We start from the raw sequence: 21863 nt of genomic DNA, 5'->3' as shown, positions 1-21863 counted from the left end.
GAAATTATGTAGGCTAAGACTAAGCTAGACATTTTAAAACAAAGCCCCCTTTATTTTGTTAGCCTGCTATTTGTTTTTTTTATTCAAAGTTTATATTTGTTGTACATAAATCCAATTTTATGTATTTATTAAGGCCTATTTATTTATTTATTTATTTAACATTGACGCTTTGTCAGTAATTTGGAAACATATGTTCAGATATTATAAATAAAAAAGCATCTGTACAAACAATTTAAACCTGAATAAGTTTTATTTTTAACGATTATTCTTTTCTGTTGTGTTTTTCAGCATTTAGTAAAACATTAAACACAAACTCATGAATTATAAACATTTCAAAACAAGACAAACAGCCTGATTAGGTTTAATGAGGTATATTAACTTAAATTATTTTTATTTATTCTCCAAAGATTCTCAAACTGACCGGAATAAAGTTTTATTACGTAAAATATGTTCTTGTGTATCGTAAAGTTTGTTGTGTTTATGCAGAACAAATAGGTTAAATTTGTATGTAATAATAATGTGATTATAGATTAGGCCTAATTATATTTAGTTTTTAAAAAAAACTTGAAAATCTTATTTCAGTCTTTGAAGAAACTGGGAGAGATAAATGCCTTAAAACTCAGAGATTAACTTGATTCCTTTACACTGAAGGCTCACAATGCTTATTTTATTTTATCTTTATCGAATTGTTTTTATTTAAACGTTTCATTTATGATTTAATTCACTAGATTTCTTGCATATTGATCCTTAAACACTTTATTTTCAGATCTTAATTAATCACTAATAACTTGTTAACGCTGGCAGGTTTAGAAGAAAATACCTGAATAACTACATAAAATATTTGGAGTTTATATGAATATTAATCACGGGGGGGATATGATCAGCTAACAGTAGGGGGCAGCATGGCGCCGTTCTATCCGCGTGTCCACAGAAACAACCGAAGAAGAAGAAGAAGACTCCGGTTAGCATGTAGCATGTAGCTCTGTTTAGTTCGGCGGTCAATCTAAACCTGCCGAGACTTTAACTTTAGTTTAACATTTTAATCTCCTACATGTTCATATTCACTCTAAAGCAGACACTTGTGTTAAAAGCAGCGCAGTTATCTGTTTTTAAACCCTCCTAGACTCTGGTGTGTGATGATGGAGGGTCCGTCCTCTCGAGTCCTCTCCACCCCGGACAGACCGCCGTGTCCCCCGGGCAGGAGAGACTCCGGCGGGGCCGCAGAGAGTGAGTCTGCCCGGGACATAAAGACACACTTCCGAGTGTGTCGCTTCATCATGGAGACAGGTGAGCTCTCGTCTAACACACCTGTGTTTACATGTTCTGCTCACATGCAGGTGATGAAACACTTTACTGACAGGAAATAATAAATTAAACAAAACATGAAAGTGATGCATTAAATACAAAATAGTCCGCATGGTGAGATATTAAGTGAGATGTGAGGATTTAGATGGAAGTGAACTGGCACCTCTCCAGCTACCAGACCTATTTCCTGATTTGATCTTCTCTGGGACTTGAACCGGCGACCCTTCTGTCCCTATGACTGGGGGCGGCTGGTGACAGAGAACTGCTAGTTTAATTCAGTGAAACTCAAATGAAATGCTCTTTGACTGGTGAATAAATCGAGTAATATCGGTGCATATCGGAGATAAAATTAGCCGATACCGATAGTCATTTGGTACGCTCATATCGGCCAATATTATCAGTTTGGCTTTAACCAAACATTGCAGATGATTGTGTGCAGGAGTGTGTCTCTCCTTTGGACTTGTCAGAAGACGTTTCCTAAATCCTAATCTGTCCCTCCTCCTGGTTCAGGTGTGAAGCTGTGTATGCGCTCTGTTCCCGTGGCCACAGCGTGCGTGTTGTATCACCGTTTCTTTGAACGAGCGGGCCTGCGGGATTATGAACCGTACCTGGTGGCCATGAGCTGTCTGTACCTGGCCGGGAAGGTGGAGGAGCAGCACATCAGGACCCGTGACATCATCAACGTGAGCCACAGGTAAATATGACTGAAGAAATCCTCCTGACCTGTTCACACATGATGCACCTCACAGCGAGTGACTACAGAGAGAAACATTCAGCTGTTTGTGTTCACACATGATGCTCAGAGTGAACACTTACCCTAACCTTGTATTGAAATCATCTGAATCTGAAAACTTCTCACCCCCCCCCCCAAACAGGTATTTTAACAGCAGCAGCTCTCCGCTCGAATGTGACAAGGAGTTCTGGGACCTGAGGGACAGCGTGGTGCAGTGTGAGCTCCTCATCCTCCGACAGCTCAACTTCCACGTCTGCTTTGAACACCCGCACAAGGTGCGTGTGTCTGATCAGCTCTGTATATGTTTACACACTCTCCCTGCACTTCCTGCTGGCTGTGTTGTTTGTTTATATTTATTATTATTGTTTGTAAATAACCGTCTCCGTCTCTCTGCAGTACCTGCTGCACTACCTGCTCTCTGTGAAGTCGCTTGTGAACCGCCACGCTTGGTCTCGGACCCCCGTCGCTGAGACTTCCTGGGCGTTGCTTAGAGACTGTTACCACGGAGGCATGTGCATCCGCCACATACCCCAACACATCGCCATAGCGACACTGTACCTCGCTCTAAACAGCTATGGAGTGGAGCTTCCTGTCGGGGAGAGAGAGTGGTGGCAGGTGTGTGTTTGTGTGTGTGTTTGTGTGTGTTTGTGTGTGTGTGTGTGTGTGTGTGTGTGTGAAATGTGACAGATCGTCACCTTTATTTAAAGCGACAGCAGCGTGTTTAAAAAAAAAAAAAAGAAAACAGTCATCTGCTGACATCCAGCACGTGTGAAGAAACATGAAAACATTTTCTCTGCCTCGCTCTGAGAGTCACTTTAAAGGTAAATTCTGATTTAAAGAGGAAACAATGAAATCAGTGAATCAATCTTTTTACAGCTTTTCTCTTCAGGATCTCTGATTTTCTTAATTAACCCAAACATCAGAGAGAACTTGACAGAGACAATTAATAAGTCAAACTGTCACTCTGTCAAACAATCAGTTTTAATCACGATTAATCACATTTTTAGTCGTATATTTGAAAGTTCATTATTTTGCATTTAAAAGTAAAAGTTGTTAGGAATTTATTTTGAATTTTTTTCTTACTGCCGTGCGGCCCGCAGCATCCTCGTTTCACACAGATCTTTTTATCAATCAGCTGGTTCTCTAAATGTTACGTTCAGTTTAGGCACCAGTGCAATTTTGTTTACGCCTGACCACGACCTGACTTGTGTTGGTTGCCTCCCTGCTCCGTGGTCGTCATCGTTAAAATTGAGTTCATTCCTTTTTTCAGTTCCAGTGACAGCCCTAGCTGAAACTCTAAAATGACAGACACAGATTTAGTAGTTTTAGCTCGGCACATGTGTCTTTAACGCTCCTCTTGCAGCCCATCTTGGTGTGGTCGTGCACAGGGACCGTCCAGCTGCAGGTCGTCCTCACAGCGGACTGCTGGCTGCTGATTGGACGATGGTGACGGTTAAAGTATCCTTTTGTCAAACAGTTTTTCCAAACGAGCTCTCTTTGATTTTCTGACTCACTGGAACCGAATGCAAATGGAAAAAAAGTCAGAATTAGTCACAGTGATCCACTTCAGTCCTCCAGGCGCTGAAATCTGGGTCGTCTGAGACGCGTGTGCACCTTTGAAGTGTGTGCTGTGTGTGTTGTCCAGGTGTGGAGCTAATGTGTGTGTGTGTGTGTGTGTGTGTGTGTGTGTGTGTTTATGTGTATGTAGGTGCTGTGCGAGGACGTGACCAAAGCCGACATCGACGCTGTGATCTCAGACCTTCTGCAGCTCTATGACATGGAGGCCAAGTGTATCTGAAGGACACACACACACACACACACACACACACACACACACACACACACACACACACACACACACACACAGGACACACAGGACACAAAGGACAGCTGTTTTTCCCCGTGTGTGTGTGTGTGTGTGTGTTTCTACATGTGAGTGTGACGTTCCAGGTGTGTGTGTGTGTGCAGAGAGAAGACTTTGTGTTGGCCCAGTTATTCTGTGAGCTGTGACACACACTCTGCTGCACTCCTGGTTCCTGCCACCCCGGGGAGACATTTCTCTGTGCTGAATACTGATGAGCTCCGAACAGCAGCAGCAGGTTTCAGGTACCTGTGCACGCACGCTGGAGGAAAATCATCAAGTGTTCAAACCCCGAACCGATCAGAAATCCCAACAAATGTGTAGAAATGAAGAGATGGGGCCCTCATTTGGATTATTCTTGACCTCATCCTCAAACGTTTACACTTCGGGCTGATGTAAAACAATAAGAGGTTTAGTTATGCACCAATCTGCTCGACTAGCGTACAGGTGGCTAGCAGGATTACAAACTCCACCTGGTGGACACAGACGGTACTGAAAGAGCTTCAGAGCTGAAAGTAACTGACCGATGATGAACACGCTGGAGATCATCTCACAGGAAGACTCACAGGATCTACTTTGTAATCATTTGTAGTTATTTGACGTTGTTGTTAATAAACTCCACGATCTGTACTCAGATAGTTTTTCTTTTGAAGGATAAATGGATGAACGTGTGGGGCAGCTTTATTAATCAATCACATTTCAGCTGTGAGGTAATTCAACGTGCTTCACATAAGACGTCAAAAAACACAATGAGAGAATTTACAATGTGATTTAAAAACTAGCTGATAAAGAGGCTCAAATGAAAGGAAAAACATCTGATTTCAATCAATCTTTTTTTGCCAATTCATAACAAAAGTGATCTGGAGACACTTTACAATAGAGCAGGTTAAAGACCTTACTCTTGCTCTCGTTCCTGTTGTTCACACTTCCTCTCCGTTGAGGTTGAGGTCGGAGCATGATGGAGGACGGCGGTGGTTGTGGGGACGATACAGTCTGAGGGTGGAGGCTGGGCGTCAGGGACGTCGGTTGGTAGTAGTGACCGATGAGCTCGCTGAAGGTTGGTTAGCTCTGTCTGCTCGAGGGCCTGACTTCTGCTGCCGGGACGAGACCTCCTGAGCTTCTAACACGCCGACGCCAGCGACAAACATTTGAATTTAAAACAGCTGAAATATGATGAGAAGTTTAAAGTCACCATCAATCAACAGTCAAAGAAAGAAACAAGTTCTTTATCAAATGTGACGAGTTACTCAATATCTACACTTTCACTAATGGAAAAAAGAGAGAGTGAGAGATGGGAGAGAGAGATGGAAGAGAGAAGGGGAGAGGGAGGGTGAAAAAGAGAGACACAGAGGGAGAGAGACAGAGAGGGAGAAAAAGAGAGAAGGACAGAGAGAGAGCCGGGGAGAGGGGATGAGGACGTGCGGAAAGGAGCCAAGTCGGACTTGAACCTCTGGGCCTCCTGCCCCGAGGACTCCCGCACGAACAAACCAAACGGCCTTGATCCCTTTTTTCTGTCCTCATACAGAAAGAGTAAAAACAGAACGTCAACAGGTTTATTTCTTTACGATAAGTAAAAGGAAAAGAGAATTCAGGTTCACTTCTGTGATGTGAATCAGAGCGACCGCCACGGGATGAAAGCCGAGGGGGAAGGCCGCACGCTGCAGAGTGTGAACATGGAGAGAGTGGAGGTGACTGGAGGACTCATCGGAGAGATGATTTAGTGTAAAGAAACACACAGATCATAACAGCGTGGAATCTGACTTCAGTTTTCTAATCCTTGCCGCTGCTCAGCTCTGATTATTTTTAGAGTCCGACTACACCTTTCTGTATTCATCATGTAAACCAGGTGTGTGTGTGTGTGTGCGCGTGTCCAGGATAAAGGAGAGTCAGATGATCGCTCTGACACATCCCTTCTCCTCCTCGTGTATTCTGCCTCTCTTGGCGGGACTAGAGACATTGCGTGCATCCTAACAGCATCACGTGTTGTACAATATTCCTCTTCCTGACACATTCTCTCCCTCCTCGTCTGTCACTCTCCTCCAGCTCCTGTTTTCTCTCCTCCCCTCCCCCCTCATGTAGCTGCTGGGGGAAAATCTGTCTGTCTTTAGCTGCTCCTCATTTGCTCCTTTCCTGTCATCCTGCCTTCACCTTTTTCTCTCCTCCCTCCACTCCTCCCTGACTCTCCTCTGTCCTCTCCTCCCTCCTGTCCTCCCTCCTCTCTCCCTCCTCTCCTCCCTCCTCTCTCCTGTCTCCTACATCCTCTCCTCCCTCCACTCCTCCGTCCTCTCCTCCATCCTCTCCTCTGTCCTATCTCCCTCCTCTCCTCTGTCCTCTCTCCCTCCTCTCCTCTCTCCTCTCTCCTGACTCCTGCATCCTTCCTCTGTCCTCTCTCCTGCATCCTTTCTCTGTCCTCCTGTGTCTCCTCCCCTCTCTCTCTCTCTCCTCCCTCTGTCTCCCTAATGTTATATTAATAATGGAGAGGGTGCATGTTCAGCCAGACTTCATGAATTATCCATCAGATGGGAAGGAGTCGGGAAAAAGAGAGTGACATGGATGGATGAGGAGAGGAGGATGTATGGGAAGGAGGTGGGAGGAGAAAAAAGGAGGTGAAAAATGGCGAGCGTATCTTTTGTGTCACACTTCAACACTTCGCAGGCCGCTGTGATCGCCGCTCGTCTCTGCCGCGTGCTTCTGATCTGCTTACACATCACTTCAGCCTTTTCTGTGGGCCTGAGGGGAAGTCAGAAGGTCACACACACGACCAGCTGTGTGTGTGTGCGTGTGTGTGTTTATATCCAAATGACAGTTTGGGATGTTAATGTTATATCAGGCCTGCAGTCTGAGAGCTGAGTGCCCTTGAACTGATAAAAGCTCTGCAGCCTCAGACCTATTAGACATCAACCGAGCACTCCTAAACACTCTAATGCCTAATGCATAGACAATAGATTTAAGAGTGTGTGTGTGCGCGTGCGTGCATGTGTGTGTGTGCGTGTGTGTTAGTATAGAGGGATGGTGAAGTGCAGACTTCATGATTCATCGTCCATGTAAACAGAGAGATGATAGATGGACTGGTCAGCAGAGTCACTTTAACCCTTCACACCCCACAACAATATCACGACGGTGACTGGAGCTGTGACAAGCTGTGTTTCACCTGCAGACTGTAGAGAACATGGACGTAGTCTCAGCGGTTTCTGAGGAGGAGTTTTGAGGGCTAACGATGGAGGTCGACATGTTGGAAATGCTGATTCAAACTAGATCAGAGTTTGGGCCCAAAAAATCCAGCCGTGACCAACCTGAGCCGTCTCCCTCGGGGCCGGACTGGACTTTTTTTTATAAGTTACTTTTTATGGTTAAAGTTTGAAGTTGTTTGAATGACAGAAATCTGTTTAGATGAGATGTATTAAATTGAAACCGGGATTAAAACACTTGTCAAGGCATCCATCAGTGCGAGCGGTACACTGAGCTGTGGAGCTCTGTGGTTCTGTGTCTCTGCCCGTCTGCTCCTGAGCAAGTCTGGATTTTCCGCCCTCCGCCTGGTTCCTGTCATATTTCACTGTTGGACACTTTGCTTGTCTGTGTGTCTGTGTCTGTGTCTGTGTCTGTGTCTGTGTGTCTCACTTTTCTGTTCCTGGGTCCGGTCCGCTCGAGCCCTCTGATTATCACAGCGTCCTTCTGTAGGACACAATCCTTGAATATAAGACCGGCCCCGGCCTGGGGGAAATCAGTCCGATAAGCCACGCCTCTAATCCAATTAATGAATACAATTTTAAAGCCGAGGTCAGACTACACGCTACAAACACGGTTAGCGCCCCCTCCTGCAGATGGAGGGTTTCGAGACCCGTCTACGTTGAAAATCGATCGTTTTATGGTGTGAAGTGTCTCATAGTGAATGACAAAAAAAAGCCACATCCGGGACGCCTCTCGACCTCCAGACAGAAAATCGAGCATGTTTGATTTTCTGTTCTGTGATGTCAGATCTGTTAACCAATGAGAGCACAGAGCGCTCTGCTCACGCTTAAGTCACAAAGAAGCTGCGTCTTTAAGAAGACCGGGGCAAACTTTTTGTAGTTTTGTTATCCTATGTTAGCTTGCGTACTAATTGGGGACATAGCTAACGTAGCTAACATAGCAACACAGGGCTCTTAAGCAGAACAAAACTCATCCAGACTCAAGACTTTTGTTCTTTGATGAGCTAACGTTACAAAGATCAAAAACAGGAGATCTTAGCAGTATAGCTAAGTTTCAGCTAGCTAGCTTACACACGGTTCTTTGCTAGCATGATCAATAAGACAGATTTATGTATTATGACAAACTGTTGATCAATGATCCCGCTAACAGTTCAAAGCTAACATGTAAAAAGTACTCAGTGTTTCCTCTGATGTCCAGGACACTCGCTCACTCCTTCTCTAACGGCCACAGCTGACATTTATGACCATTAGTTTCCAGAGTCTCTACCTGGTACCTTCATTATTCAGAAGCATGGACAGGACAGCTACATTTCTAGCTTGTAGTGAAGATGTGTTATTTACTGCAGCCATCCTCTAGAGGGCACTCTATCATGTTCAATCCACCGTCTGAGCATCCAAAAGAAGAAGGTCACTCGCTCTCTCGGTGCATCGCGGCTAAGTTTTAAGCAATAAATTAGTGTCATCCCAAAGTTTTACGATCACTGCAGCGGAGAGTTGTTGACACATTTAGGTCTTCAGGTGGGCTGACCCTGCAGCCATGTAGCTAGCATGCTAAACATCAGACAATGCTAACTAATCTGCTTCATCAGGCTTGATCAGATTTGATTGACAGTGGCCTGAAAACACGAATGCTCAACCCCACAGCTGTCACCACATTTCAACTCACATGCTGTTAAACTCTGACGGACAAATGAGACGTTTACCTTTACCGACCGAGTCCAACACACGCGAGACAAAAACACAGCGACTGAAGAGTTTCCTGTAAATTACAGAGACCTTCTTAATCTGGCAGAAAATGTCAGAACTCTAAAGAAGAAGTGATTAAAATGTTTGCAGGGCCTTCAATGTCCAGAGGAAATCCAGAAGGTTTCTGAATGAGTCATATTAAAGATGGCTGAAGAGGAGAAATCTGTGTGTGCACATCTTCAGCTCAGAGGAAATCATGTTCACATTTCAGTTAAACACTTTAGATTTTAAAGACTTCAGTTTGAGCTTCTTAGTTTAGGTTTTTTTTATTTTAAACTTCATGAATAAGTATAAGCTTCATTTCTGGAGTTCTGTTTGTTAGGGTTTATTTACCATCCATCCATTTCTCCATCCAACTATCTGTTCATCTCTTCATCCATCCACAGACTGTCAATCATACCTACCATCCATCCATCCGTCTGTTCATCAATCATCCGTTTATCCATCCAACTATTCATCCATTCACCTGTCTGTCCATCCATTTATCCATCTGTTCATCCAACCATCCATCCAACTGCTCATCCATTCACCCTTTCATCCATCTACTTCAGTGAAAAGTTTTCACTATCCAAAGTTATTTTTCATGAACTCTGGAGACTCACAATTTTTCATTTCTAGCTCCATCATCAGGAAACTTTTAAAGAATCCAAATTCAGCTATTTACACATTGTATGTAATGTCCTTCACAGTTTGTGTAGAAGCTGGTTATGTTATATTACAGTCTGCTTTATGAGTTATGACACAGCTGTAACCTGTGTCTGCTTTATGTTTTATTTATGTTGCTAACTCTTCAAATTAACTGTGGAAGCCGATCTGGGAGTTTCTTGTTGTTGGGATGGGACTGACTGGTCGGGCTGCATGACACTGAGATGATCTTAAAGCCAGCTGTGTGACTCTTACCTGACAGAACTCCTGTTCTCAGAACATTTCACTCCTGTGGCTCTAGATGTTTGGACATAGAAAGAGGACATTTTTATGAATATTTGTGCCATTAATAAAACACAGAGTGTGTGTGATGTTCTCGCCTCTGGGAGATGATGTGTGGAGACGATCAAGATAAGAGGAGCGAAAGATAAGATCTGCAACAAAGCTTTTCATCCAGATGTGTGTGTGTGTGTGTGTGTGTGTGTGTGTGTGTGTGTGTGTGTGTGTGTGTGTGTGTTTGTGGACAGCTAAGTCTGTGGTCCGTCTCCGTGCTGTGTGGAGGATATCTATTAATAAGTTCATCTTGATTCATCTATAAATACATTTCTCCTCTTTCTCCTCACACAGCCACGCTGCATAACAAGCTGTGACAGTAGCCAGTTGGGTAACGACATGCATGTAGATCGTGGTGTGTGTGTGTGTGTGTGTGTGTGTGTGTGTTGAAATGCTAACATGACTCTTCGTTCTGCAGCAGCTCTCTTTCAGCACATTGGACAGCTCCTCAGGGCTCTGCACAGGACAGAGGAGGAGGAGGGTCTGTGGTTCTTGTAACCCGGGTCATCATTGTGTTTAATCCTGCAGACGGAGAACTGTGGACCAATCAGACGTTCCCAAAGGGGGGACCTGTCCTGTGGCGCTCTCTGAGTGAACCTAAACCGTCCCCAATAGAGGCAATGTGCACGTTTTTTGCCCTCAACAGAGCAGGGTCGTCACACTACCAGGATGTTGAAGTTCAATATGATTAACAGAATAATCAAACCACATAGATTCCTGCAAACTGTCTGAACTGGTTCAGAACTTTGGCAACGTTTCAGTATCAACACTGTAGCCTAAGTGCATTTTTACAACTGAAAACAGGTATCATGTTGTTTCTACTAGAATCATATCAAGTTGAGTTTTCTTAATCAAAACTTGCAGGTGAACAGGTGAACTACAATGTTCAGGAGTTCACCTGCAAGTTAATAATGGATGCATTCCTCTCCAACACACCTGTCTTACTTAATACATGAAGGTTATTGTTCTGGTCCTTTTGATACTATCGATAAGAGGGCTGCAGAAATCATTCACTACATATCTTACAGATCCTTTAATGAAATGGAAAATACTTCAAAATATTTAAACTAAAATATAAGGTGAAACACTTCTGGACTTCACTTCTTGTTTTCTGTTTGATGAAATATTTTGGCGTCTAAAATGTTTGTTTTTTTTGGCAACAAGTGAAATGTTTGTCCAGTTGACCTCCAGGGCCACCATGCAGGTGTGGAGTCATTTGAGAAGCATCCTGTTACACCTGAGTCTCTCACCTTCAGCTCGTGTGAGTGATGAGCAGCACGTTATTGTTTTGATCCTCTTAATGTGTAATTTAAAAAATAAAAAGATGGCTCTAAACACAAACTGACAGCGTACACTGCGGTGTGTCTGCTGACGTCATCACGCCATCGAGTAGGTGGGGGGTGACGTATAGAGCCCCCCCTCCCTCGCTCGATTCCTCTCGCGGATGCTGCGACCGAGCTCCTGTGCGCGCGGGCTCTCGCAGCGGCTCAACCCCTCCTCCTCTTCCTCCTCCTCCTCCTCCTCCTCTAAAGATGTCGCATGAGCTTCTCCTCTCGCCGCGCTCTTTCTTTTCTTCTTTCTTTTCTTACCCTCCCGCTGTCCGCACCACTTAACCGGATACGGTCACGTTAGCAGCCCGGTCCTGGTCTCCCCCCCTCCCCACAGCGGAGGTGTTTAAACCCTCACCCGGCGCATCCTCTCTCTCTCTGTCTCTCTATCTCTCTGTCTCTCTCTCTCTCTCTCTCTCACACTCTCTCTCTCTCTCTCTCTCTCTCTCTCTCTCTCTCTCTCTCTCTCTCTGTGTCTCTCTCTCTCTCTCCTCCACCGCCGCAGAACTCCGCCGACCGACCGTCAGGTGACCGCGCGGAGCGGAATATTCATCAGCACCGTCGTCGTCTTTCATCTCTCCGCTCATTTGGACTCCAGGAGACCGGAGCCTCCGCAGCCTGCCCCCTCTGTGTCCTCTCATCCGGCCTGGGACATTCTCCGCTCCGCTGGCCGCAGATTAACGGGGATTCTGCCTCCCCGCCTGCGCGCTGATGCTGATGTCCTTGAGCTCGGCCTGCACGGTGAGTCCGTGCGTGCCCGCGTGCGTGACTGCTATTTACCCCGGGCGCCCGCGCGCCGTTTAGATGAGGGCAGATGTGAGGGGAGATGTGATGCTCGCGCACCGGGTCGGGGGGGTTTACCGGAGTTGAAATGTGAGAGAGGCCCGGTGCGGCTCCGCTCAGGCCCAGCAGCTGATCAGCGCTCATACAGTAGGACAGACCATAATACCCCGACACATTATCACGCACTGTGTGTGTGGGTGCGTGTGTGTGCGTGTGTGTCTGTTTGTGTGTGCAGCTAATGATACCATCCCTCCATCCTCCGTGTCCGGTGTGTGACGGAGGGCGGTCCTCCTCCCGGTGTCTTCGGTGGCTCGCTGTATCAGTCGGTTGTTTGTCTGCAGGGGGGTGCGTTTGATCTGCTCATGATCTGAGGCCGGGGGGACCTTCACGAGCCGCCCGGTGCCGGAGCGGGCCCGGGCCAGTCACCTTGCGGAGGGACACCGGGCAGTGTGTGTGTCGCACCGGGTTGCAGAGTGTGTGTGCCCTCAGATTATGAGCAGGCCTGCGGAGACCGCGCGGGACCTGCTGCCGCTGTGTGAGGATGAGGAGGAGGAGGAGGAAGAGCAGGCACGTCTGAAGGTGACCAGGAAAGGTCGTTCTGTGGGAAACACACTGTTGCACGGGGCCATTTCTGCAAGCACGTGCACGGATGATGTGTGCGTGTGCGTGTGCGTGTGTTGGCTGTGAGTGGAGGTGGGAGGGACATGGGATACCGTGTGTGTGTGTGTGTGTGTGTGTGTGTGTGTGTGTGTGTGTGTGTGTGTGTGTGTGTTTTGAGACAGAGTGGATCGGTGTTAATGGAGACTTACTTTTCTTTTCTTCAATTGTGTGTGTGTGTGTGTGTGTGTGTGTGTGTGTGTGTGTGTGTGTGTCCACCTGTAATGTCTCCATCCTCTGAGTGTGTAATTCCTGCTGGGCTCTTCAAGAGTGTGACTGGCCCCCCCCACTGCTACCAGAGGTGACCCTCGTTACCTGACAGGAAGTAGGTCTGCAGGTGCACAGGTGGGAACATGGGGACGACACAGAGACAGATCAGGAGTACACACATAAGCGTGTGTATGTGTGAGTTTTTTTTTTTTGGGGGGGGGGCACTTTCTCTTAAATGATAATCTGGTTTCTGCGTTGCTCTGAGCGATGGAGTGAGGCGTGCAGGATGAATGGTCGGGCCGGTCTGAGGATTGTGGTGACCTTTTGTGTGACTCTTTTCATGTTCAAACACACTCAGCCCCCCCTCCCTGTGTGAGTGTGAGTGTGAGTGTGTGTGTGTGTGTGTGTGTGTGTGTGTGTGTGTGTGTGTGTGTTTGTGTGTGTGTGTGTGAGTGTGTGTGTGTGTGTGTGTGTGTGTGTGTGTGTGCTAATGTCATTTAACACACACAGTGTGTGTGCTGCACTGTATGACACATTAGTGTGTCATGACAGAGATCATAGAAGTGATGTCTCTGGGCGTCACTGTCTTTGTGTGTACATCCATGACGCTGCGTGCTGTGGACAAAGACAACTGTACGTGTGTGTGTGTGATTATGAAGGCGTAACAAATTGGGAAACAAAGTGGGCTTTTTTGCAATTTATGTAATGCTGTCTCACGTGTGCACACACTTCCACATGTGCAGTGTAACATCAGAGGCCTGACACACACACACACACACACACTCTGTCAGAGTAAGTTGCAATAGTTGGGAGGCTGAACAGAAGAGCTTTTTCTTGCCTGAGCGTTATAAAATCAGACAGAATCAGTGAGTAAGAGGCCGAGCCGGGAAGAAAACTCGCGACTGGCCGAGTAAATAAATGATTGCAGGAGCAGGAAGCAGATAGATAGAGGGAGCGACAAAATTAGGGAGGCAGGAGGGGTAGGAGTGGGGGGGGTAGGGGGGGGTCGAGGAAGGTAAAATAATAACAAGCAATGAGACGCCAAAAGACGTGGAGAAGAGAAAAAAAAGAAGAGAGGGGGAGCAGACAGAGAGATGAGAGAGCAGAGCGGGAGGAGGCTTCAAAGGCAGAGCGGGGTGACTCAGTCATAAACTAACACTCTCAGTCAGGATGGAGGCATGGCAGGACAGAGAGGGGGAGGAGGAGGAGGGGGAGGGAGAAGAGAAGACAAATTAATGATGAGCTTCTCTTCTGCGTCTTCATGTTCATGTAAAACATCCTGATAGACAAACAGAAAGCGTTGTGTCATGTGTGAGCTGCTCGTGTGGGGCGCAGCTCCGTCATCCCCGCTGATTGATTTTAAATTAAATCAGTTCCAGAGATGGAGGAAATGTTAATTCGGTGATTAGGAAATTATTTTACAGTGGATTCAACAAAAGCGGCTCGCTTCAGGAAATTTCACAAGCTTTTTATTAAAGTGAACAAATGGAAGTTGATTTAATGTCGAGTACAACACGCTGACATGTGCAGGCTGATAGCAGCAGGTGTGTGTGTGTGTGTGTGTGTGTGTGTGTGTGTGTGTGTGTGTGTGTGTGTGTGTGTGTGTGTGTTGGAGAGGAGCAGACCTCGGTGGGTAGTTTTTTGCTCCTGTTAGACACCTGCAGCATTCAACAATAAACACTGGAGAAATCCCCAGACACGAGTTGGACTGATGCTGTTGGCGTCTGCTGTTGTTCACAGCCGCCCCAGAGAGATGATGAGCCCTAAGAATGTGTGATAAACATCTTTATATTATCTTTAAGTTAACAGCTTTTTCAGGATTCTGTCATTAAAGGAGGAGTCAGTAGAAATGTTTGTAAACATTCAAACATGGCCCCTCCTCCCCCAGAAGCTCCGCCCCCTGCAGGATGTAGTGTGTATGTTTACTGCTTGTATCTACACTGCAAGCTAACACACGCTATCACAAGCTAACCGCCGGTTTTTGTCACCTGCCTGTCCAACAGGACGTACTCCACGTCCACGGGTAAAAGGCAACACAAGGTTCACCCTCGTTTTAGAACGAGCCTTATCCACTTGGTGTTTCTCCTCACTCTGATTATATTTTCTCTTCTTTGCTGCTACGTCCACGTCCGTCATATTCACCGGTTTGAATTTCATCCAATCACTGAACTGTATCCACTCCTAAACTCACCTGCTGCGCTGTCATTGGCTGGAGGAAACACACCAGCTCCGCCCAGAAACGTCCCGAGTCAACCAGAACAAAGCAGGACAGTAAAATCCATTCAGAGGACAGAGTCTCTGCAGACACAGTCACCACCACACATGTATGGAGGCCCAGAAGGGACGATGGAGCAGCTTCACTTTAGGAGAAGTCTGTGTTTTATTTTGAAGGAGACAGGATACTGACTCTATCTTTAAGTAAAAACAGCTTTACTTTAGGAGAAGTCTGTATTTTATTTTGAAGGAAACAGCCAGCTTTACTTTTGGAGAAGTCTGTCTTTTATTTTGAAGGAACCAGCCAGCTTTACTTTAGGAGAAGTCTGTCTTTTATTTTGAAGGAGAAGTCTGTATTTTATTTTGAAGGAACCAGCCAGCTTTACTCTAGGAGAAGTCTGTATTTTATTTTGAAGGAACAAGCTGCTGACTCTTTGAAAGGATACTCTATGAACCATTATCACATTATGTAGTGTGATAAACGGGGGCGTCTCGAGGATATTTGGGCCTCGCCGTATAAGTTACCCTTTCCTCCACGGGGGAGTCAACCCCCCCACCCCCCCTCTGCTACGCCCATATAGATAGATATTTAGGCTGTCAAATTATTTTGGTTACTTTGATATTATTCAATATCACATGAGCTTTAAGACAGTAAATGAATTCCTCTAAAACTGTAAATATTGGGAGTCTAGGACTGTTTGTGGTGTTAAAGAGTTATCGATGTCGTTTCTGTGCTGGAGCTGGATTTCACTCTGGAAGCGGCTTTAGTTTGCTGGATGTAAGTGGGCCATATTCACGTATTGATATTATGTCTGTGTTGTGTTTGCAGGTTGTTAGAGTGAAGGTTTAAAGCAAAGGTGTTTCTATAACGTGCATGGTTCAGTCATGTCGACTTGTTTTTGAACCTCGCAGACACTGGCGTTTGTTCAGATGGAGACGGGCGCTCTAGCAGCTGATATTTACTCTCTGCAACAGTCGCTCAGGTTTTCCTCTCGGTCTCAGCAGGCCTGGTCGTTGCCTCAGAGCTGGTTTGATGTGATGATAGTGTTTGAGATCAATACGACACACTGATGATTCTCTCTCCCTCTCTTTCTCTCTCTCTCCCTCTCTCTCTCTCAGGTCCTGGTGCTGCAGCAGTAGCTACCTCTGAACTGGATCCACTTCCTGTTTTTTGGTTTATCAGCCGCCTTCGCCCTGCTCGCCCCTCTCTCCACCTGTCCATCGTCCCTCCATCGCTCCGTCTGTGAGTCCGTCAGCCCGTCCATGGACTGGCCGTGACCCTGGAGGGAGGGGGACAGAAACGAGGAAAGAGCGGAGTCGCAAAGGAGACGACAGCAGAAAACACTGGATTTATTCAGACACCTGGCTTTTGAAGAGCCCCTGCTCGCCGTCCGTCATCCCCCTCACCCTCCTCCTCCTCCTGTGATGGAGAAATAAAGGAGCCGAGGGAGGGAAGGCCCTGACACTGAGGAGGAGCTAAATAAACCCCCCTTCATTGCCCTTTAAAACTATCAAGGAAGGGTTCAGGTGTAGGGATCACCGCACACTTTAAAGAAGAAAGAAGGAGCAGAGTTTATGATCAGTCCTGCAGCGAGCACACGCAGGGGGCACTGAGTTCAGGACAGACTACGGGGAGAGAGGAGGACCACAACACACAAAAAAACTTTCTGACATGTCAACGACAGCCACCATGGGAGAAATGGCAAACAGCGCGGTGGAGTTTTATCCCAAAGGGAATCGGGGCGGGAGGGCAGATGGCAGCCAAGCGGGCGGAGACTTAGGGGTGACGGTGGAGGAGCTCAGGGACCTGATGGAGCTCCGAGGAGCCGACGCCATACAGAAGATCCAGGAAAACTACGGAGACAGCGAGGGACTCTGCCAGAGACTACAGTCCAGCACCACGGAAGGTGAGTGACAAATACAGAAGGAGGGAGGGAGGGAGGGAGGGAGGGATTAATAATGGAGGAGAGGATGGCTATAGGGGGAAGAACGGATGAGAGCACAGCGGTATAAATAGATGATGGAGGAATGTTTGGGAGGATGAGCTGATACATGAAGGGGTTGGATGGATGGTTGGAAGAAGGATGGATGGTTGGATGAAGGATGGATGGTTGGATGAAGGATGGATGGTTGGATGAAGCGTGGATTGTTGGATGAAGGATAGATGTTGGATGAAGGATAGATGGTTGGATGAAGGATGGATGATAGATGGTTGGATGAAGGATGGATGGATGGTTGGATGAAGGATGGATGGTTGGATGAAGGATAGATGGTTGAATGAAGGATGGATGGATGGTTGGATGAAGAATGGATTGTTGGATGATGGATAGATGGTTGGATGAAGGATAGATGGTCTGATGAAGAATGGATGGTTGGATGAAGGATAGATGGTTGGATGAAGGATAGATGGTCTGATGAAGAATGGATGGTTGGATGAAGGATAGATGGTTGGATGAAGAATGGATGGTTGGATGAAGGATAGATGGTTGGATGAAGGATAGATGGTCTGATGAAGAATGGATGGTTGGATGAAGGATAGATGGTTGGATGAAGGATAGATGGTCTGATGAAGAATGGATGGTTGGATGAAGGATAGATGGTTGGATGAAGGATAGATGGTTGGATGAAGGATAGATGGTCTGATGAAGAATGGATGGTTGGATGATGGATGGATGGTTGGATGAAGGATGGATTGTTGGATGATGGATAGATGGTTGGATGAAGGATAGATGGTCTGATGAAGAATGGATGGTTGGATGAAGGATAGATGGTTGGATGAAGGATAGATGGTCTGATGAAGAATGGATGGTTGGATGAAGGATAGATGGTTGGATGAAGAATGGATGGTTGGATGAAGGATGGATGTTTAGATGAAGGATAGATGGTCTGATGAAGAATGGATGGTTGGATGAAGGATAGATGGTTGGATGAAGGATAGATGGTCTGATGAAGAATGGATGGTTGGATGAAGGATAGATGGTTGGATGAAGGATAGATGTTGGATGAAGGATAGATGGTCTGATGAAGAATGGATGGTTGGATGAAGGATGGATTATTGGATGAAGGATGGATGTTTAGATGAAGGATAGATGGTTGGATGAAGGATAGATGGTTGGATGAAGGATAGATGGTCTGATGAAGAATGGATGTTTAGATGAAGGTTGGATGAAGGATGGATTGTTGGATGAGGGATGTATGGTTGGATGAAGGATGGATTATTGGATGAAGGATGGATGTTTAGATGAAGGATGGATGGTTGGATGAAGGATAGATGGTTGGATGAAGGATGGATTGTTGGATGAGGGATGGATTGTTGGATGAGGGATGTATGGTTGGATGAAGGATGCATGGTTGGATGAAGGATGGATGGTTGGATGAAGGATGGATGATAAATGGTTGGATGAAGGATGGATGGATGGTTGGATGAAGGATGGATGATAGATGGTTGGATGAAGGATAGATGATAGATGGTTGGATGAAGGATGGATTGTTGGATGAAGGATGGATGGTTGGTTGGATGAAGGATGGATGATAGATGGTTGGATGAAGGAGGGATTGTTGGATGGAGGATGGATGGTTGGAGTGCAACAATGTGCAGCCTGGAGCCTCTCGCCTGCAGGTCCGTGAAGCCCCGCCCCCTGGAGCTTCTGATATTAAAAATAAAAGCTTGGTCTGATTTTGTTGACTAAAATATCTTCTATTTTAGTGAAATAAAACGATATGTAATTTTAGTCAGTGACTAACTGACTAAAATTAATCAATAACAAATGAATAATATCTGACTAAATATAAAGGACATTTTCATCAGGAGACTAAATTAGAAAATGGTGTGAAGATTAACTCCGTCTGTCTCCAGATGTTTTGTGTTTCGCTCTGCAGCGGCGATGACTCATCATAGTGCGAGTAGTTGCCGACTTGATCTGTGAACTTTTCTTCCAAACTTTCCGCCGTTGTTGTAGCGGCCACACAGCCCGCCTCATCACCAAACAACTCTACACTGCTCCTAGTGGTTATATGCATATTGCATCTAGCGAGTGCGTTCATTTCTGAGGACGTGCACAACCAACGCTCCAAACCGCCGCACGATACGCGAGGCTGATGTCATGCGTATGTGGAGTTACCTCAGCGCCTAAGATAACACATCAGAGTATCTGCACTCTGAACCATCAGCTGTTTAAAGAGTTTTCACTCCTCTGGATCGTTTGCTCTGGTCTGAATCATGGGACAGGTTCTTCCATTGTTGCATAATTAACTCAAGTTTGATCTGCGTTCAGACGAGGTTTTCAAGAGGACCGACATGTGTGATGCTCTCTGATTGGTTGGCATATCACACCTGAAGTAAACAAAGACTAGCTGCCTCCTGATTGGCGACGACACGGACCGATGTCGGCTCTGCTCATTGTTTTTTATATTATTTGCATTTATCGAACGGTTCAGTTTGAAAAGAACATGTTGACATGTTTCAGTGTTCTGGTGTTTTGATGAAAGTTTGAGCTTATAAAGTCATCTGGCCAAATCTTTATAAGGGACTGCTGTACCTCACGTGTCCTCGTCTGTCCACCATTCATCATGCTGTCAGTCCTACCCATAATGCACTGTGTTACTGGCTACGGTAGCTGGTTTAATACAAAAAAAAAGTGATGAAGGTCGGTTCATGTTCTTACTACAAACGAACCACCAGAGTCTGAAAGAAAGCGGACTGAGATCCACCTTCTCTGTGCGGTTGTTTGATTGACAGCTCTCAGACCAGAGCAAACTAACTTGAGTTTGTTTGAACGGAACACGTTAGGTGGGAAAACGCTCTTCATGCTGTGCAGGACGTTTCCCCCTCACAGACCTACAGTATGGGTGAGGGAATTCTGGGTAAAGAGCGGAACAGTGTCTCGGACCTTTAACTTTGAATGTTCGACAAATCAGAACTGAACAAATCTTAAAATGTAACAATGTAATGTGAGGCAGTGAACACGTTTGATAACGGAGGTTTAAAAATGATGACGAGGATCAGAAAGTCTTATGATACACCATATTTGTAGTCCATGGGGAAAAAAACTACAAATATGGTGGATGGGCTGAGTTTGAAGTCTCTTATTTGTTTTGAGTTTATAAAGTGTATATATTTGTATGGTGTCACTGTTTCTGTATTTCTTTAAGTGCTTCTGTTTTCATCCTGAAAGTCGAGTCAGGGGTCAGGGGTCATGATTTAGTTCCCAGCTAAACCCTGTATGCATGACTTTTTACATATGAAGCGATGTTCAATGTGATGCAGAGTCACCGTGAGATACATGAATCAAATAAATAAATAAAATGGAGACAGGAAGGTAAAGCAAAGGGTTAAAAAGCATAATGTGCTAACTGATGTCACTTTGGGATCTCTAACCACTTCCTGTTTCTGTGCTTGACTTAATGTCCTAATCTTACATCTTCCAGAAGGACCTTACTTTATTTCAAAATAAAAGCACACAGCAAGGAAAGTATTAAGAGAGATCAACATTTCAAAATAAAAGTGAAATACTGGAATTTCAAACATGTGGTTAAACATGCGAGTAATCGGGGCGCAGATGGCTTAGCGGTTTTGTTGTGTCCCATGTATGGGGGCTGTAGTCCTCCAAGTGGGAGGCCCGGGTTCAAGTCCGACCTGTGGCTTCCCTGCTCTGTCTCTCTCCCCGGTTTCCTGCTCAACTGTCCTTACCACGATTAAAAACTTGAATGGTTTGGCAGCTCTCTTGAAAATGATCACCGTTGGAGACAAACATTTTTATGTTAGAGAAACGTCTTAGTTAGCCCCGCCCCCCGGTCGCCATCATCTCTTCAAACAATCAGAACGTGTCATGAAACCACCACACGTTGTGTAACGCCACAGACTTCTTAACCATGAACACAGGTGAGAGCGACATCTCCGTCAGGAGGACGCCGTGCAGCACGTCCCCGTCAGGAGGACGCCGTGCAGCACGTCCCCGCCAGGAGGACGCCGTGCAGCTGAAATCCTGCAGGACTTTGATGCACACACAACATGGATGGATGGATTGATTAATGAATGGATGAGGAGATTATGATGGAAGAATCTCTGACAGCACGACTTTGATGATTGTTTTCTAACGTGCGCTCGTACGCAGGTCGTCCTGACTGAGCCGCTTTCACACATGAATCACTTCAAACACGTGTCAGCAGGTTTTCAAACGGACGTTAAAAAGATGGAAAGATGGAGTTTGTCTGTCATTAACGTCTCATTTAGTGAATGTGAACTCTCTGCTCTGTCCCTCAGGTGTGTTTACCTGCTGAGTTATCATCTGTGAACACACACACACACACACACATGAACATCTGTTGTGTCCCTGTTTTTAACGACAACACTTCAATGAATGAAATGATGAATAAAACAAATTAAAAACATCGTAGAAACAGAATCAAAAGAACGAGCTGAAAAGATTGTGACAGCAGGATTCATGAAACAAGGCGGTTAAAGATAGAAGGAAGACATTTAGATCAGACATGAACATTTACCTCTAAACCAACCAGGAGGATCCTCATCAAACTCCTGAACCTCCTCACCTGGCTCCCCTCGATGGAGTAGTGTCTCTACTCAGAGCTCCTCCCCCTGAATGTATAAGCTCCTCCCCCTGAATGTCTATGTCCCCCCCCCCCCCCTCCCCCCCTAAGGATGAGTCCAGACCTCCTCCAGAGGGAAACTCACCTCAGACACTTGTATCCTCGATCTCATTCTTCTAAGTTCAGTCTAAAGCTCATGATGTGAGGGCTGGAACGAAGATCGAGCAGTACATCGCTGAGCCAATCCGTGGTGCATCTTACCCTCATCGTGAACAAAAACCTGAGATACTTACACGCCTTCACTTGGAGTGAGT

General features: G+C 45.9%; 2 protein-coding genes across 2 annotated transcripts in view; both read left to right on the top strand.

The window, feature by feature from the left end:
* Positions 1-944: 944 nt before the first annotated feature.
* On the top strand, positions 945-4529 carry ccnq (cyclin Q). The gene is made up of 5 exons (XM_065961680.1): positions 945-1287; positions 1816-1999; positions 2181-2313; positions 2435-2653; positions 3747-4529. The coding sequence occupies exons 1-5, from the start codon at positions 1137-1139 to the stop codon at positions 3834-3836; spliced, it is 777 nt and encodes a 258-aa protein (XP_065817752.1). The 5' UTR covers positions 945-1136; the 3' UTR covers positions 3837-4529.
* Positions 4530-11251: 6722 nt separating this feature from the next.
* atp2b3b (ATPase plasma membrane Ca2+ transporting 3b) overlaps positions 11252-21863 on the top strand; it is a 44213-nt gene continuing 33601 nt past the window's right edge. The window contains 2 exon segments of the mRNA XM_065960972.1: positions 11252-11880; positions 16123-16910. Of these exon segments, the coding sequence (XP_065817044.1) occupies positions 16676-16910 (235 nt within the window). The 5' untranslated portion in view covers positions 11252-11880; positions 16123-16675.

The sequence above is a fragment of the Labrus bergylta genome, chromosome 12 (genome assembly GCF_963930695.1).
Source record: "Labrus bergylta chromosome 12, fLabBer1.1, whole genome shotgun sequence".
Lineage (NCBI taxonomy): Eukaryota > Metazoa > Chordata > Actinopteri > Labriformes > Labridae > Labrus > Labrus bergylta.
Note: the sequence above shows the minus strand (reverse complement) of the source record. Positions and strands in the feature narration are given on the sequence as shown.

What these genes read in the sequence shown, in the direction of transcription:
- ccnq (XM_065961680.1), top strand. Translation starts at nt 1,137, where the DNA reads ATGATGGAGGGTCCGTCCTCTCGAGTCCTCTCCACCCCGGACAGACCG. An exon ending in TCGCTTCATCATGGAGACAG is followed by an intron (nt 1,288 to 1,815) that starts GTGAGCTCTCGT and finishes CTCCTGGTTCAG; the next exon opens with GTGTGAAGCTGTGTATGCGC. An exon ending in ATCATCAACGTGAGCCACAG is followed by an intron (nt 2,000 to 2,180) that starts GTAAATATGACT and finishes CCCCCCAAACAG; the next exon opens with GTATTTTAACAGCAGCAGCT.